This window comes from Haliotis rufescens, unplaced genomic scaffold, assembly GCF_023055435.1.
Source record: "Haliotis rufescens isolate VD_foot unplaced genomic scaffold, xgHalRufe1.0.p SCAF_9, whole genome shotgun sequence".
Classification (NCBI taxonomy): domain Eukaryota; kingdom Metazoa; phylum Mollusca; class Gastropoda; order Lepetellida; family Haliotidae; genus Haliotis; species Haliotis rufescens.
Genome location: NW_025964383.1, coordinates 38,296,062 through 38,311,713, shown reverse-complemented (window position 1 = coordinate 38,311,713; position 15,652 = coordinate 38,296,062). Strand labels below are relative to the sequence as shown.

Sequence of the window (15,652 nt, the reverse complement as noted above, 5' to 3'; positions counted from 1 at the left end):
TAGGATCCGTCTATATCGCAGAACTGCACTTCGTATTAATGAACTAGACCCAGTTTACATTCTATACCTTCTTGTCTGTTTTTATGTATCTCGGAGTACAATGACGGAAATATTGACGTTCCCTCCCGATATTCTCCGAATGTAAGTGAAGCTTCCTTCCGGGCACATGGACTGTTAGAAGCTACTAATGGCTTGATCAGAATATATATTTGCGTCTTAGTGCTGATAGGACTTCGTCAATGCAAATCGAGTAAGCTATTCTGAATTTAAGACGGTTAAATATTGTTGGAGAACTAATGTTTATCAAGGAGGACAAATTGTCACCAACATTTTTCATAAACATCTTCACCCTTGCACGACCATGAGACCTGGAAATATACTTCACTTCAGTATCAACATGTTTTAAATGACATCTCTGTTTCTCGACAAACGCCATTGATTCCGTTGATTATATTTAAAAATTATTTTCTAATGTTACCACTAAACGCACTGTTATGTTTGTGCAGTGACAGTTTTAGAGGGATAAATAATTAATCTTTTTATTTCATAATTAATGCACTTAGGCACACATTATGGGGATAAAATCTAATGTAGGTGACAGTTTTAAATTTAATTGATAGTCCTTTTCAAACTTAATTTGACGTTTAAATTCACGTTTGTTAAATTTCGAAACAAAATCATTTCTTTTGTGAAAATATTTATTGATTAAAATAATGAAAACACAAGTGTCAGTGGCTACTGTTTACGAACTGTTATTGTTTCCCTTTTTCTTAAAATTGTAGTGGATACCTGCTTGTCTGTGAGAATATATCGTACCGAAAACTAAACAAACGTTTTCACAATCTCATTAAAATCAGATCTTAGTTCTCGCTATGCTAAACAAAGATCTGAGGACATCCCGTTAAGGGTCACGTCAGAACGACCTTTCATCCAACCAATCAGAGCGTCGCTTACCAGATCATAAAAGTGACTGTCGGAATGTGTTTTCTAATCATGCAACCACGAAATATTTAACACAGGGTATTCCGAACAACAGTTACGGGTTTAATGATTATACCCATACAATCTAGGCCATCTATAAGCCATTCCAGAATGTTCTTCTTGTCAGTTTTAATTTTTTTTAATCAAGAATACGTCAAATTATGTTTCGAAGCGTAGTCGCCAGTTTGAAACTAGTCTCGTAAAGCTCGAGAAAGCTACCTTCTGATTGGCTAATGTCGATTTCTTGTCAGTCATTTCATTGGTCGGTCAAAATTCGCGAAAGGTCGTTCTGACGTGACCCGTAATGGGATGTCCTCAGATCTTTGTTTAGTGGTAGCGAAAACTAAGATCTGATTTTAATGAGATTGAACGTTTTCACAAACAATATGTTTGGATCTAAGTGTGCATTACAGGGAAGACCAAGAGAATGAAGATAAAAAAATGTTTACTTTACAGACTGTCAAGAGGTCAGGATAGCTGGCTGTATTGTTGCCATATCCGTGATTGAATGAAAGCTTAATAGGTCATATTCTCAGCTACAGATATAAAACTGAAACATCTGAAGGCTGTCTAGAACCAGCATTAACAAAAAATTTTTTTTTTAACAAAAATGAACACACACAAAAATTCAAAACGGATATGATGTCAAGCACAATTATGGTACCAAGGTCATGCCTGTCATTTTTTTCTTTTTTTTTCTTCAATTTTATAGATATATATATGTCTTTTTAAAGTGTTTTTAAAAATTCATGTCGGGAACCACAAGTCCCAGAAAGCTGGGACTCGATGAGAATATGTGGGACTGTAAAAGGCCTTTGTGTAGATTATGATGGCTATAAAGTGTATCAAGATTCTTTGAGCTCTGAGATGGATGTTTTGATTAACTTGTAATCATTCTAAAGAGGGTAAATTTACAGAAATCTTATCTCAGGAAAAGGCAGTTCCAACTTTTGTGAAGAGTCAGAGAGTTAAAATGTATATTCAGTAAGCAGTACTTCAGCAAGATACTTCTTACTAAAGAGATAATATCTGTATGTTATTTGAAAACATGTCAACAAAGGATGCTAAGGTGTCTGTTTGTGTTGACAGATAATGGCCCAGGTACTGAACGGCGGTCATACCGCCACTGCCCAGTGTGTGGACGTCCAGGCCACAAAGTCGCGTGTAGCAACCGGAGGTGAAAACGGTGAGCTGTGCCTCTGGTCCCTCTCATCGGGGGAACTCCTCGACAAGTTCGTCAAACCAGACACCGATTGCACCTCCGTTCTGTTCTCAAAGTCAAAACCAAACGTCCTGTTTGCGGCATTTGGACAGGAAGTTCTGATATTTGATACCGATGCCGACTTCCAGATTCCCATTCACACTTTTCAGTACAACCAAGAGGAGATAAATCAAATTCAAATGGATGACAAAGAGGACTTTTTAGCAGCATGTGATGATTCCGGTGAAATTAAAGTCATCAATGTCAATGAAAGAAAAATATTTAAAACCTTGCGTAATAAACATACAAACATTTGCTCAACGCTTCATTTCCGACCAGGAAAGCCATGGGACTTGTACAGTGGGGGCTTGGACTGTAAACTTATTCACTGGGACTTTGCCAAGCTGAAAGCCCTGAATCAGTTCAACATGCAGGAAATGCAGGTAACGAACGTGGATGCTTCGGCCTATATGGTGAACCCGCCGTTCGTTCATCACATCGACACATCACCCAATGGCAAATATCTTGCGTGTGCACTGGAAAATGGCCAGATCGAGGTGTTTGATACGACCCGGAGACACATACGAGAGATCTTCAGTCTCTATGCTCATGGTCAAGGGGTTTCTCAGGTCAGCTTCCTCAACGATGATGTGTTGGTGTCAGGCGGAAATGATTGTCAGATCTCACTGTGGGACCTGAACAAATCGGAACAATATCAACCTCAAGAACATCAGTTGGTAACCAACGGCCATGGATCGGTCACCTTGGACACCAAAAATGCCACTATTTCAGAGCTTTGTAAAATACGATCCATCAACCACAGTGCTAAGATCAACTGGTTGAAACCGTACACGGTCTCGGGGCAGAATTTTGTCGCTGCTGCAGATCAGACATCACGCATATCGCTGCTGTCATTAGTTTAGTGGAACAAACAGAATGACACTGAGTCTCTCTTCCAATTAATGGCCTTTTCCAACCACACTCTGGCTGACAGTTTCATTTACTAAAGCATTGGAACTGTGGTATTCTTAGAATGGCTTCTTTAAAGTATTTATGATTGGATGAAAAGAAAGAGAGAGAAAAATGTATGTAAAAAAGATAAGTGAAATAGTTATTTCCATTCCTTGCAAATCTTCAACGATTTTCATTGCATATACATGTATGGTTTTAAAAAATTATATCTGTTTTTGAAAAAGACTCGTGAAGTTCATCTTCCTGAGGCAAGGGAGTTAACTGACTATAAAAGTCAAGTTTCCACCCTTGCTGAACTAGGCTGGAATTTCCCAGCTCGATCGTAGCACCACCAGTAACTATTCCCACCAGTTATGTCCCTCCCATTGACCAATTAGATTCCACCTTTCATATCACTTGCATTTGCTTCAAACAAATTGGCAGCGCCCAGTCAAGACAATCTGATTGATAATCAAGAACTATGTTGTTAATAAAACAGGTCTTACCTCGCGAAGTGCATCAAATCATGTGCGCACCTTGAATAAAAACATGAAAAGATTTGCAAAATACCTGTTGACGTTGATGTCCAGTTGACAGTACACATGCTTTGCAAATCACGCAGTCGACTGAAATCTGTATGTTGAAATACATGTTGTTTACAAACCGAATGTCTAGTTCGTTACGCAATTTTGATTGGATTATGCATAGATTCGTTAGTCCAGCCAAAATATAACTCCGGAATTCCATCCTAGTTTGTCAAGGGTGGAAACTAAACTTTTATACAATTAACTCCCTTGCCTCGGGAAGATGGTGAAGTTAAAAGTAAATAATCTCAAACGTTTTAGTTTATTCCTCAATTGTGAAAATTTGAGTCCATAAACTAAATAATGGAATACAAAGTGTCTTCATACTATGTTCTGACACAAAATGTTATTGCAACAACATGCTTCAGATTGCCATGGGTCCGAGGTCTTGATCCCTGAAAGTTTTTATGACCCTACATTTCTGGGCACGATCAGCCTCACCGCCCACCCATGATTTACATAATTAGCATGATTGATCAACAAGTCTACCAGCCGGAACTTGTAATTTGGCATTATTGTCAGTAGATTTTAGCATTAGCAGGACTAGCATGAGCTGATCTTACTAGACCAGAAGAAGCTTTACTAGACTCAGGGCTTTGGACCAGTGTCTAAAGTCCCAGACTGTATTTCATGCACAATTATTAATAATAATTAGGTTCATAATAATGCCATTAGTGGTATGCAAAGATAAAGTCAGATTGTCTCCCCTTGTTCATCATGCATTGCTGCATAGATGGCCAAAAGAAGCGTGAAACCAGGCTACCGTTGTCAGACCCGGGAAGATCTGGTGTAGAATAGGTCTTCAGCAACCCATGCTTGCCGTAAAAGGCGACTATGCTTGTCGTAAGAGGTAACAGCATCGGGTGGTCACGCTCACTGATCTGTTTGATGCAGGTCATCGTATCCCAATTGCGTGGATCGATGCTCATGATGTCAATCACTGGATTGTCTGGTCCAGCCTCGATTATTCACAGACCATCGTCATATAGCTGGAATATTGCTGAGTGCGGCATTAAACAAGAAACATACAAACAAACAAACATGGTAATTTTATCAGTAATTTTATCAGTCGGAAGCTATTGTATCATTATTTTTACTTCGTTTTCTGCTTCAGGTCCATGCTGCGACTTAAATACAATATCCAGTGTGTTACATCTTCTTGTTATTTGAATATACTGTAAATCTGGAAAGTTTTGCACCATGAAATTACTGCGAGTGGCTCACAATAGCCTTAACTGAAGAAGCTTTGGTTAAACCATGCACCTTTATTACAGTATTAATGGTAATACCAAAAATTGTTGACAGCCATAGAATATCAGTATTTAATTGAAAATATTTCATCAAAATCCTTGTTTCATCATTTTCATGATTTTATGCGATTGTATTTTAAAAAATAGGATTGTTTTGTAATAAAACACGTTTTATTTTATCCCCAAACTGATGATTTGTTTTAACAGTACATGAGGTGGTATTGACATTTACAAAATCATCACCATCAATCTATTTTCCTGTGAAGGGTTGAGGTGGTGATGTGTGGTGTCAGGGTGAAATTGCTCCACTAGTTATCTCCCTTGGTTGATGTGGATGTGAAGCACAGGTTGCTATGGTTATCAACATGTATCTTGTCTAGTGGTATGTCCGATATCAGAGCGGAATGTAATTCGGAGTAGATTGTAAGAGGAGTTACAATCATCCGTCCTGCAAAGCATGTTTTTGTTAATCTGTATACCACAACTAATTGAATTTAACAATTTACATATACCAGCAAACTAATATAACTTGAGTTTATTCAAGCTTTTTGTAATTGACTGCTTCAATTTAGCCAAGTGTATATAATATTTATTTCTTTGAAATTGAATGTGAAGTATCTGGATTATATATACTACTCCCCAGTTGAGGTGATTTGTATCTTTCGATGATACATGAAAATGATTCTCATAATATGTGAAGTGTATATTTAAGTATATCTAGCATATCTGATTATCCCTATCAAAAGTTGAGTAGTATAGTTATACTTGTGTTTCTCACAACTAAACCAGCTCAATACATCCAAATTTGTATCACATCTGTAATTAGTTGTAAAGAACGCCCCATTCAAGTTCAGCCACAAATTCACTTTGTGACATTATCTACTGATCACTCACTGTGAGGGGGGTGGTTGGGTAGCCTTGTGGTTAAAGTGTGCACTCGTCTGAAGACCTGGGTTCGACATGGGTGCAATGTGTGAAACCCATTTCTGGTGTCCCTCGTCGTGATATTTCTGGAATATTGCTAAAGGCGGCGTAAAACCATACCCTCTCACTCACTATGGGCATGTTACCTTGAAACACAAGTGTATTTCTTGGCCATACAGGTATGACATTATAAAGAGCCAATGTAATTCGTCTTTAGTATTTTGAAAACTAGAACGTGGTTCCGGTCACCTGATTTGGCTTTGATAGATTGGCAGTTTTTCTTGCCACAAAGTAAGGATAGGCTCTGCCTGTTTATTTAAGTATACGTGTATAAGTAAAACTCATTTCAAGAAATTAATATCTTGGGCTTCAAAAGACAATTTGCGCAAACACAGTGCCAATGTACTCGGTGGGACTGGTGTTTTTGTTTATAGTTGTTTATGCATGAACATGAACATATGCTGTACTTTGAGAATAAAATATGCTGGCAAGTAGAGGAATGTGGACTTTGTGTCTGGAACTCAATAATTTGCACTTTCATCAAGCAAGAACTGGAGTCTACTGCCAAGTCAAAATAAAAGCGATTTTCATTCGGTCAAACTCAAACCAACCTGGTCTCAGAAAAAGTGCCGATTATGTAGAAATAGGATCGCGGCAATATGTTTATTATTAATAACAATTCTACCTCTGTTCAAGACATTTGAATTAGAATTGTTGCTGTAATTGGAACCACAAGGGAACTAGTCCTCGCCATTTTAAAACGTCTGTGGAATCGGTATTATTACAACCTGAAGGAGTAATTATGTAAGGCTGAAATGATGCACCAATGCATCACAATATTAAGACTTAATTTCATGATACACATTGCACTTTATGATGTATTTCATGACATTTTGAGTACATTATGAAACTTGATCTGCTGTCATGTAGCTGGAATATTGCTGAGAGCTGTGTTAAGCATCAAGCATACTTTTATACTGATCATTATTTGTGTTGTCTTCCAATAACATGTTCATATTGAATTTGATAAGGTAGTGCAATTTTATGCAGTTGTGTATCATGATGCGATTTGTAAACAGAGTAGGACTTCAGTGCACTGTCTCAGTCGTACAATTGTCAAACTGTTTTGAAAAATCCAATTCAGATCTTATATGTTAAAGTAACCAACCACATGTTGTAAGGTGACTAAACAGTGTGAACTAGATGTATTGTTAAACATTTGATAATAAAATTTGAAAAATACTGTCATAAATATCAAATTGTGTTTTGTCTGAGATCCTATTGAAAGATAAGCAAGTGAGGGAATGGTGTTTGTTGCTGCGGTCAGCAATTGTCACAGCAGCCAGCAACTGCCTCCATCATCTTGGCAATCTAGTGGATAGAGTGTCTGCCTAGAGAGCACTCATGATATCAATCACTGGATTGTCTGGTCCAGACTCGATTAATTACAGACCGACCTCATACAGCTGGAATATTGCTGAGTGTGGCGTTAAACAACAAACCAACCAACCTAGAGAGCAGGTGGGGGGTTTGATCCCTGGCCTTGTCATACCAAATGACATTAAAAGATGGTGCTTGTTGTTATCCTGCCTGGCACACATTTTACAGTTTACAGTAGGGGCGGTCGGGTAGCCCAGTGGTTAAAGCGTTGGCTCGTCACACCCAAGACCCGGGTTCGATTCCCGACATAGGTACAATGTGTGAAGCCCATTTCTGGTGTCCCCCGCTGTGATATTGCTGGAATATTGCTAAAAGCGGCATAAAACCATACTCACTCACTCACTCACTCACTCACTCACTCACTACAGTTTACAGTACAAGCAGGCAGGCATGCACTCACACACGTGCACGCACATGCTACATCAATGCAATATCCTTAGGAACGATGTTAAATCCATTTCACCCAACCTTTCACCTTTGAATGGCACAATGCTACAAATTGCCATCCAATCAAACTACTATCATTACCAAGAGATATTTTGTGCTGAGTGAGTGAGTGAGAATGGTTTTACGCTGCTTTTAGCAATATTCCAGCAATATCATGGCGGGGGACACCAGAAATGGGCTTCACACATTGTACCCATGTCGGGAATCGAACCCGGGTCTTCGGCGTGACGAGCGAACGCTTTAACCACTAGGCTACCCGACCGCCCCTTGTGCTGAGAGTCATGGATGTGCTGATCTGAGATACACAGGGTAATGGAGGGCGTCCTGACACATACAAAACGGAGTCGTCTTTGGCGCTATAATTTGCTTTACTGACGTGTCCCTTAGGAATGCAAGAAAGCTATGTCCTGGGTTTGAATCCCTGTTCGCCCTGATTAAATCTTAGTACCATACTGGTGCGTGGGTTTCTCCAAAATGATTATAGTCACTTACCTGCATCACTTTGGGCATTTCTTCAAAATCAAGCTGACAGGTTATGTTATCACTGAAATACTGTTCTTAGCACACTCACTCCAAACTCGCTTACTCATGCACAATAATTTATTGGTCTAGTGGAGTTACTTCAAATGCTTGTGTTGTGTCCCTTCGGGCTTCCATGATCCGATTGTAGGTTCGAACGTCAGATTTGTCCTTATGATAATCATTGGTTTTCTGCACCAACGTAGATAAATGTCTAAGGGCTCAGTGACACATTCAGGATTTTTACTGCCGTCCTTGATAGGACCATTCCCGATTAAAATTTGTGAAAAGTCTTATCAAGATCCTGTGATTCTTGGCGGGAAATTCACCATCAGATATTGTTCAGGAAGCGTCCCGATTCATCCGTTTCCAGCCGAATACGTCCGATTCTTCCGTTCTCAATCCGAGTCTGATCCGATTTGTATCTTCCGCATTGTAAAAAAACGACCGAATCTGTCCTGACAGCGTCCCGATTCTCCCGAATGCGATCCGACAGAGATCAGATAGTGACCGGAGAGTGAACCGACAAAGACGGATCGCATTCGGCAAGATCTGGACGCAATCTGGACTCCTTCGACAAGAAATGGCAATGAACAATTCATGCCCGTTCACCACGACAGCGCCCCGATCCACAGGACACCGTCCAGACAACACAGGACATTGTTACGATTTTGATCCAATACAGCAGAACCTGTCACGACATAGTCACGATTGTAATCGGACTAAACAAAATCGGATGAGTTTCCCGAATGTTACGGGACGCACCATACTCTCGGGACTGCTTGGCCGACCTCTCTGGACCTTCCCAAACCGTAGGACTCTGTTACGAACGTATACGACTGCGTTGAGACAATGATAGGACATTCCAGATCATTGAGGATAGTAATCCGACTTTTTCACTTTTCGTGTCATAGGGCTGTCTGATCTCAAACGGGAGCCATAATCGGCACTGTGTGAACCTGGCCTTAGACCTTGGCTTTAGGCTTCCCTGCACATTTCAACTGACAGCTGTCCAAAGCGGTGTCAAAACCAAACTCAATTCGAGCGAAGACCCTACGGTGGCGGATACAGAAGGGGTGTTTTTGGGGGGCACATCTGATGACTCTTTTATGCGCATTGCCTATACCATGATAACTGTTAAAGTAAAATTAATAATGATTTACATATAGTGTATACGTAATCTTGTTGGGAACGCCCACCCAAATAAATGAACCCAAAAGTGAGCCTCAGTGCCCCATGGTTGTCGTAGGAGCGTACCAAAAGAGGATTGGATGGTCACACTGTAGGAAATGGTTGATTGAATGTCTTTGCACACATCAGCGTGGAGCATTGTCGTTAGTATCAATAAACACAACATTGCAGCCTGCAGGGTAAACCATTCACTTACTCTCACATTATAACTTATAAACCCGGATATTGTCCATTGTTTTGGAGGTTACTGTTCTTTTCGTAATAACGTCTTAGGAGGTTTTAATTTTTCTTGATAAGACCGGGAATGATGTTTTACTTTTTCTGGGTAAGACCGGGTATGATGTTTTACTTTTTCTGGGTAAGACCGGGTATGATGTTTTACTTTTTCTGGGTAAGACCGGGAATGATGTTTTACTTTTTCTGGGTAAGACCTGATGCATAGCAGCTGAAGTTTTCTGTGGTCCAATGTTCTAAAATCGAAGACAAGAATTGAAACCTCATTATGGAAGATGGTAATCGAACCACAACCTCCTGGTCAGTTGTCAGACACTCTAACCATTAGGCCACCAAACTGGTTGAAGATAGGTGGTTCTGTAAACGTGCCATGTTCAGCGTATATGTCCTGGCTAGATATTTGTTCCGAGCGTTTCCTTAGTGACGCATTTTTATACATTAACACACTCGGAATAACCTAAAAATTTCCTGAAATCATAAGAGATATTAGTTTCTAGTAATAGTTGTATGATAATAATGAATGAGTTGGGAACACATTATGACCGGTTGTAAAGTATGATAGTTGATGTTATGACTGCTAACGATCTCGAAGGACGATAGGGGTAAGATGACAAATTTCAAAGTTGATGTTTTTGGATAAGTAGTGTGTAATAACGCTACGATTTGTCAAACATTCATTCACTCGAAGGACATTCCGCGTGTGAATCCTCTTGCAGCGCCTGGGCAAATAAACCCAAAGTATTCAGCGCCTGTGGCGTTGACGCACGTCTGCCTGTCATGTCCAGACGTGTTCATTGGGAGAAAGGTCTGGACTCAAAGCTGGCCATGGGATTATGGATATTGTGCTGCTGGGGGTGAGCGTTGTCGATTGACTGGGTTCGCTCAGTCATAGCGATGCCGCCCCAACCCATAACCAAACTCCCGACAAATCTGTCATGAGGTCTCAGCTGCCATTTGCTTAACGTTCATTTCGACGTCACAAGACACGACCACGCCTATCAAGGAAGCGCAAAGTGAGTCGGGACTCGTCTGAAAACATGACACGTGACCAAGGGTCACCTATATAAGTAAGCCAATTGATACTTTTGTAGCTTTTGTAAAGAGTCTGCTAACGAATAAGTGTACTCCGTTATTATTAACCTTTTCTCGTGGTTTCAACTTTAGAACGACTCAACACGCAATACTCTCCTGTTTAAGGACTGAAACGTGCCAATCTGTGAAGATCCGGGGTGGAATACGTCTTAAGCAACCCATTCTTTGACGTAAAAGGCCGCTATGCCTGTCGTAAGAGGCGGCTAACGGAATTGGGTGATCGGGCTTGCAGACTTGGTTGATGCATGTCATCGTATCCCAAATGCGTGCATCGATGCTCATGATGTCAATCACTGGATTTTCTGGTCCACCCTCGATTATTTACAGACCGCCGTCATATAGCTGGAATATTGCTGAGTGCGGCGCTAATCAACAAACAAACAAGGCGAAACTAATTCGTGCCGGTTTGGTTAAAAAAAAGAATAACAAGATAGGATATGTACGAATGTGGTTACGTGCAGATGTGCGGGTTAATGTCGGACGCATAAAAGCTCACCAACAGTGTAAACACTCACTTTGCCTATCGTCCATGGAGCGAATGCCGGAAGTGTCGCTGTGTGGAGCTCCTCAACACATGCCCGTTATTGTAGATCTACCTTCATTCAGACCTAACACACTCGTTTATTGTGCAGAACTGTGACAACACATCAACATGAGACTAACAAACGAACTATGCAGACGGAATATGGTACGTGTATGGAAGAAAGCATGGAAAAAATATGGCTCCTTTACCGAGTATCCTGTCAAAATATCGCGCGATAGGTTGAACCAAGGGATTGAGATCGTTGACCCTTCGAAGTCGCAAGAGTTGCCTAAGGTGACTTGGACGCCACCAGTGGAAGACGATCCGCGTTTGTGGCGGCCTATACCAATGGAAGAACAGACAAACTACCAAGATGAACCAACTCATCTGGTCACTCCCAAAACTCGTCTTCTGAAAGGCGTTCAACAGGCTAGTATCCTAGCCAAAGCTCACCAAATAAACGGATTTCCATCGAATGTTGAAAATCTTGTTGGGGCGGTTGAAATTCCAAATCAAGATAATCTTGTTCAACGGTATGTTATGCAGTCACAAGTTTGGGATCCAACACGCGACAAACTGCCAAAGAGAATAGACACACGTAAAGTAGGGTGGCATTTCCAAGCAGCGTATGGCATAAAGAATGAAAAATCATCAACCATTTTACTCGGCATCATGATTCGTCTCTGCCAGTCTCTTGCTGGAAGGTATCCAAGCATTGCTACAGATCGGCGCCTTCTGTATAAGCCATATATTGGAACCCACTACTTCCATGAGGACAACATGGTGTCGGTTCAAGGACTATATGAATATCTTATATCTGGTCAGAAAGGTTTGAAACCTTTTGCAAACGAAGATGAGGTTGATGCAACAGTAATGGAACCCCTGGCTGACATAAGTCCGATATCTCCCTTGATTGATCTGTCACCAACAAGCTGTTACAGCATGGATACAATCACACATCTAAAGAAACCTCACAGTCACGGAGTTCCACAGACACTCTTCATGCTCAACAAGAATTACTGGAGCACAGACCAGCGCCAAGCTCGTAGCCTTCTCTTCTGTCTAGCCTCAGCGTTATCACAGGCCAGGAAACTGTACGGAATAGATGTCAAACAACTGCCAGAACCTGTCAGTGTTCAGTGTGTTAACATGGATCCTACGACTATCAACTTTATTTTCTTCCAGCTGAACACAGCAGACTTTAAGTCCAGAGATGGCGTAAAGAACATGGCTTGGTTCAGTGGGGATCATCATTTGTTTAAGAAGGAGCTTTCACAACCGTGGTTAGGCGAGGAATATGAAAAGACAAAGTACATAGACTATGAGGCAGATGTTTTCAAAAGATTTCTAGCTGTGTTTCTCAATGGTTTGCCTGGAATTCATTCAGATGAAATCCAGTCAGAAGTGAATTCAGCACGGTCCTAGTTTGAGTTGTAGGAAGATGCGAGAGCACATTTTTTAATGACGCGGACATAGGTTTGAGTAGTGGGAATTCCTGACAATTGTTGAGTATGTGCAGTGTTCACATAGACATTTATTCAAGTCTGAAGAAACATGGTTGAAGAATTATATGCTTCTTAATGTTCTCTGAATTTATTGTGTTATAACTGATATAAATATCTGTGTTGCCAAATCTGAACATGTACAGTGTCTTTGTAATAAACATAGCTGGATGTTTCTGAGCCCTTTAGGAACCCAAGTTAGAAAAGGTTCCGTGCTATCTATACTGGTTATGAGAGGCGACTTAATGGTTTGTGTGGTTGCTCATTTTGTTAACCACTAGATTGTCTGGTACAGACTCGATTATTTACAGACAGCCATCATATAGCTGGAACAGTGCTGAGTGCAGCAAACACATGCATATCACAACAGGTACATGTTTCAGGAAGTAAACATTATGCAACACAGACAGTATAGGACAGTTTTTGTTTCTTGTTTATGCCAACATTTCTGTAATAATCCAGCTACCTGACGGTGGCCTACGAATGCATGAGTCTGACCAGACAAACCAGTGATTGATATTATGAGCAATGTTCAACATTTGATGACATGCAATAAACCAACCATGACCCAGAATGACCACAGTAGTAATGGCTTGCATCCACTTCCAGACATCTTCCCAAGGCAAAAGTCCAGTTTCCACCTTTGCCGAACTTGCCTGGAATTTCCAGGCTTGATTGTAGCACCACCAGTGGCTATTATGAGTTATGTTCCTTCCATGTCCTTCCTATTGACCAATCAGATTCCACCTCTTATCACTTTCATTTGCTTCAAACAAAATGGCGGCGCTAAGATGATATGATTGATAATCAAAATCTATGTTTTAAAAAAACGGGTCTTAACTCATGAAGTGCATGAAATCACGTGAGCACCTTGATTAAAAACATGAAAATACTTGCAAAACATCTGTTGGCACCTAGTTGGCAGTACACATACTTTGCAAATCCTGCAATCGACTGAAATCTGCATGTTGAAATTCATGTTGTTTAGACACTGGATGTCTGGTTCATTTGACTGGACTATTCATAGACTCGTTAGTCCTGCCAAAATTTAACTCGGGAATTCCAGCCATGTTCAGCAAGGGTGCAAACTATTTTTATAGTCAGTATACGCCCTTGCCTCGGGAAGATGCTTCCAGAAAACTTGTCCTTATGATGATCACAAGCTCTTTAAACGCCAAAACAATTTACTTTCTTGAATGACTTGACATTCAGGCTTTGAAGTGTTGATTTGTGGTGGATAGAATGAAAGTAATGCTATTGAGAATGTCAGTGTGAGGTGATTAAACATTTTTGTATATTACAAGACAATCCATTTGACAAGTCTTTGTGAATTGTAACTAGCCGCGGGTCGACGGGATAGTATTGGTGTTCGATGCTTGAGACAGATAGCTGACCACCAGGAGATGGTTTAACGCTGCACTTAGCATCATTCCAGCTATATGACGGCGGTCTGTAAATAATCAAGTCTGGGCCAGACAATCTAGTGAATGACGTCATGAGCATCTATCTACGGAAATTAGGATACAATGACATGCATCAACCAAATCACCAAATAGTGTTCTGATTCCAACCTAGGTGAAATGGGGTTTAATGTCAAGTCAAAGATTATTGCACTTATATGCAGGTGTGTGTGTGTAGCTGCTAGTACTAGTCCGGACTGATGCCGATTTATAGTGCTAGCTCACTGTGATACAATGCCACAGTTTAACATGAATACCCCACTCAGACACAGTATACTGACTCCGAGCCGACCAGTCCTTGTTTTAGCCCCTTTATGCCAAGTGCCAGGCAGGGTAACAACAAGTACCATCTTTTAATGTCTTTTGGTATGATGAAGCTCTCTGGGGACGCTAGTCGACTCTGACCTAGACAGGGTCACAAGAAGTATTATTTTTTAACGTCTTCTTTAGTATGACTTTTGGCGCTCTCCAGGTGGGCAAACCCTTGTTAAGTGTGACAAAAATCTAAATTCACAGATCTATACATCTGGACAATGTTAAGCATCCCCTGACATTTTTCATTGACTAATGAAACAAGTGCTGGAATTAAATGAAAACAACCCTCCGACAATAAGAAGTCCCCAGCTGAGGTAAGATTTGAATTGCAACATTGTAGCACAACCACTGGGGATGTTTTCACCTCTAAACAATATCCCTTCATACCCACTTGTCGAAAGAGGCGACTAACTGGATCTAGTGGTCAAGCTCGTGGACTTGGTTGATGCATGTCATCGTATCCCAATTACGTGGGTCGATGCTCATCATGTCAATCACTGGATTGTCTGGTCCAGAATCGATTATTTACAGACCACTGTCATGTAACTGGAATATTGCTGAGTGCGGCGTTAAACAACAAACAAACAAACTAACAAACAAAATCAGGTGGCTATATCTGGATACAAATGTCACTTTAAGTCACAAGATGCCACCTGTAGTTCAATGCTTCAGGGGGGGAGTAAATCCCCGACGTGCCCGGATGACAGCCTCCACCCTGCGGATCCATTCGTGACCAACTCGTGTTATTCCGGGACAAGCCGAATATGTACGTTACGGAAAGGGGCGATTGGTGACGAATGCCTGCCGATCATCCCTCCAGTCAGACGTCGGATCTGTTGAACGGGCAACCACTCACGATGCAGAACTGTTTCCAATTCATGCAAACGCTGCACACCAGGCTGCAGTGCCTGTATACGATGCCCAAGGATGTCCCAAATGTGTTCCAGCAGATTCAGATCCGGACTCATGGGAGGCCAAGGCAGTCGTTATAGTGTTGTTCTTAGGGTAGGCTGTCATCCATGAACTGGCGTCTTGTGA

General features: G+C 40.9%; 2 protein-coding genes across 3 annotated transcripts; both read left to right on the top strand.

The window, feature by feature from the left end:
- The first annotated feature begins 43 nt into the window (after nt 1–43).
- Nucleotides 44–3,512, top strand: LOC124139551 (WD repeat-containing protein 53-like). 2 transcript variants are annotated; one of them, XM_046506712.2, is made up of 2 exons: nt 44–141; nt 2,071–3,512. In XM_046506712.2, the coding sequence occupies exon 2, from the start codon at nt 2,074–2,076 to the stop codon at nt 3,103–3,105; it is 1,032 nt and encodes a 343-aa protein (XP_046362668.1). In that variant the 5' UTR covers nt 44–141; nt 2,071–2,073; the 3' UTR covers nt 3,106–3,512. The 2 variants fall into 2 exon arrangements, with proteins under 2 accessions (XP_046362668.1, XP_046362667.1); XM_046506711.2 differs by having other exon boundaries at nt 138–250.
- A 7,832-nt stretch (nt 3,513–11,344) lies between these two features.
- Nucleotides 11,345–13,014, top strand: LOC124139550 (39S ribosomal protein L37, mitochondrial-like). The gene has a single exon (XM_046506710.2). It carries the CDS (start codon nt 11,467–11,469, stop codon nt 12,760–12,762), a length of 1,296 nt encoding a protein of 431 aa, XP_046362666.2. The 5' UTR covers nt 11,345–11,466; the 3' UTR covers nt 12,763–13,014.
- The last annotated feature ends 2,638 nt before the right edge of the window (nt 13,015–15,652 follow it).

Excerpts from the sequence above, each read along its gene's own strand:
- LOC124139551 (XM_046506712.2), top strand. The coding sequence starts at position 2,074 with ATGGCCCAGGTACTGAACGGCGGTCATACCGCCACTGCCCAGTGTGTG.
- LOC124139550 (XM_046506710.2), top strand. The coding sequence starts at position 11,467 with ATGAGACTAACAAACGAACTATGCAGACGGAATATGGTACGTGTATGG.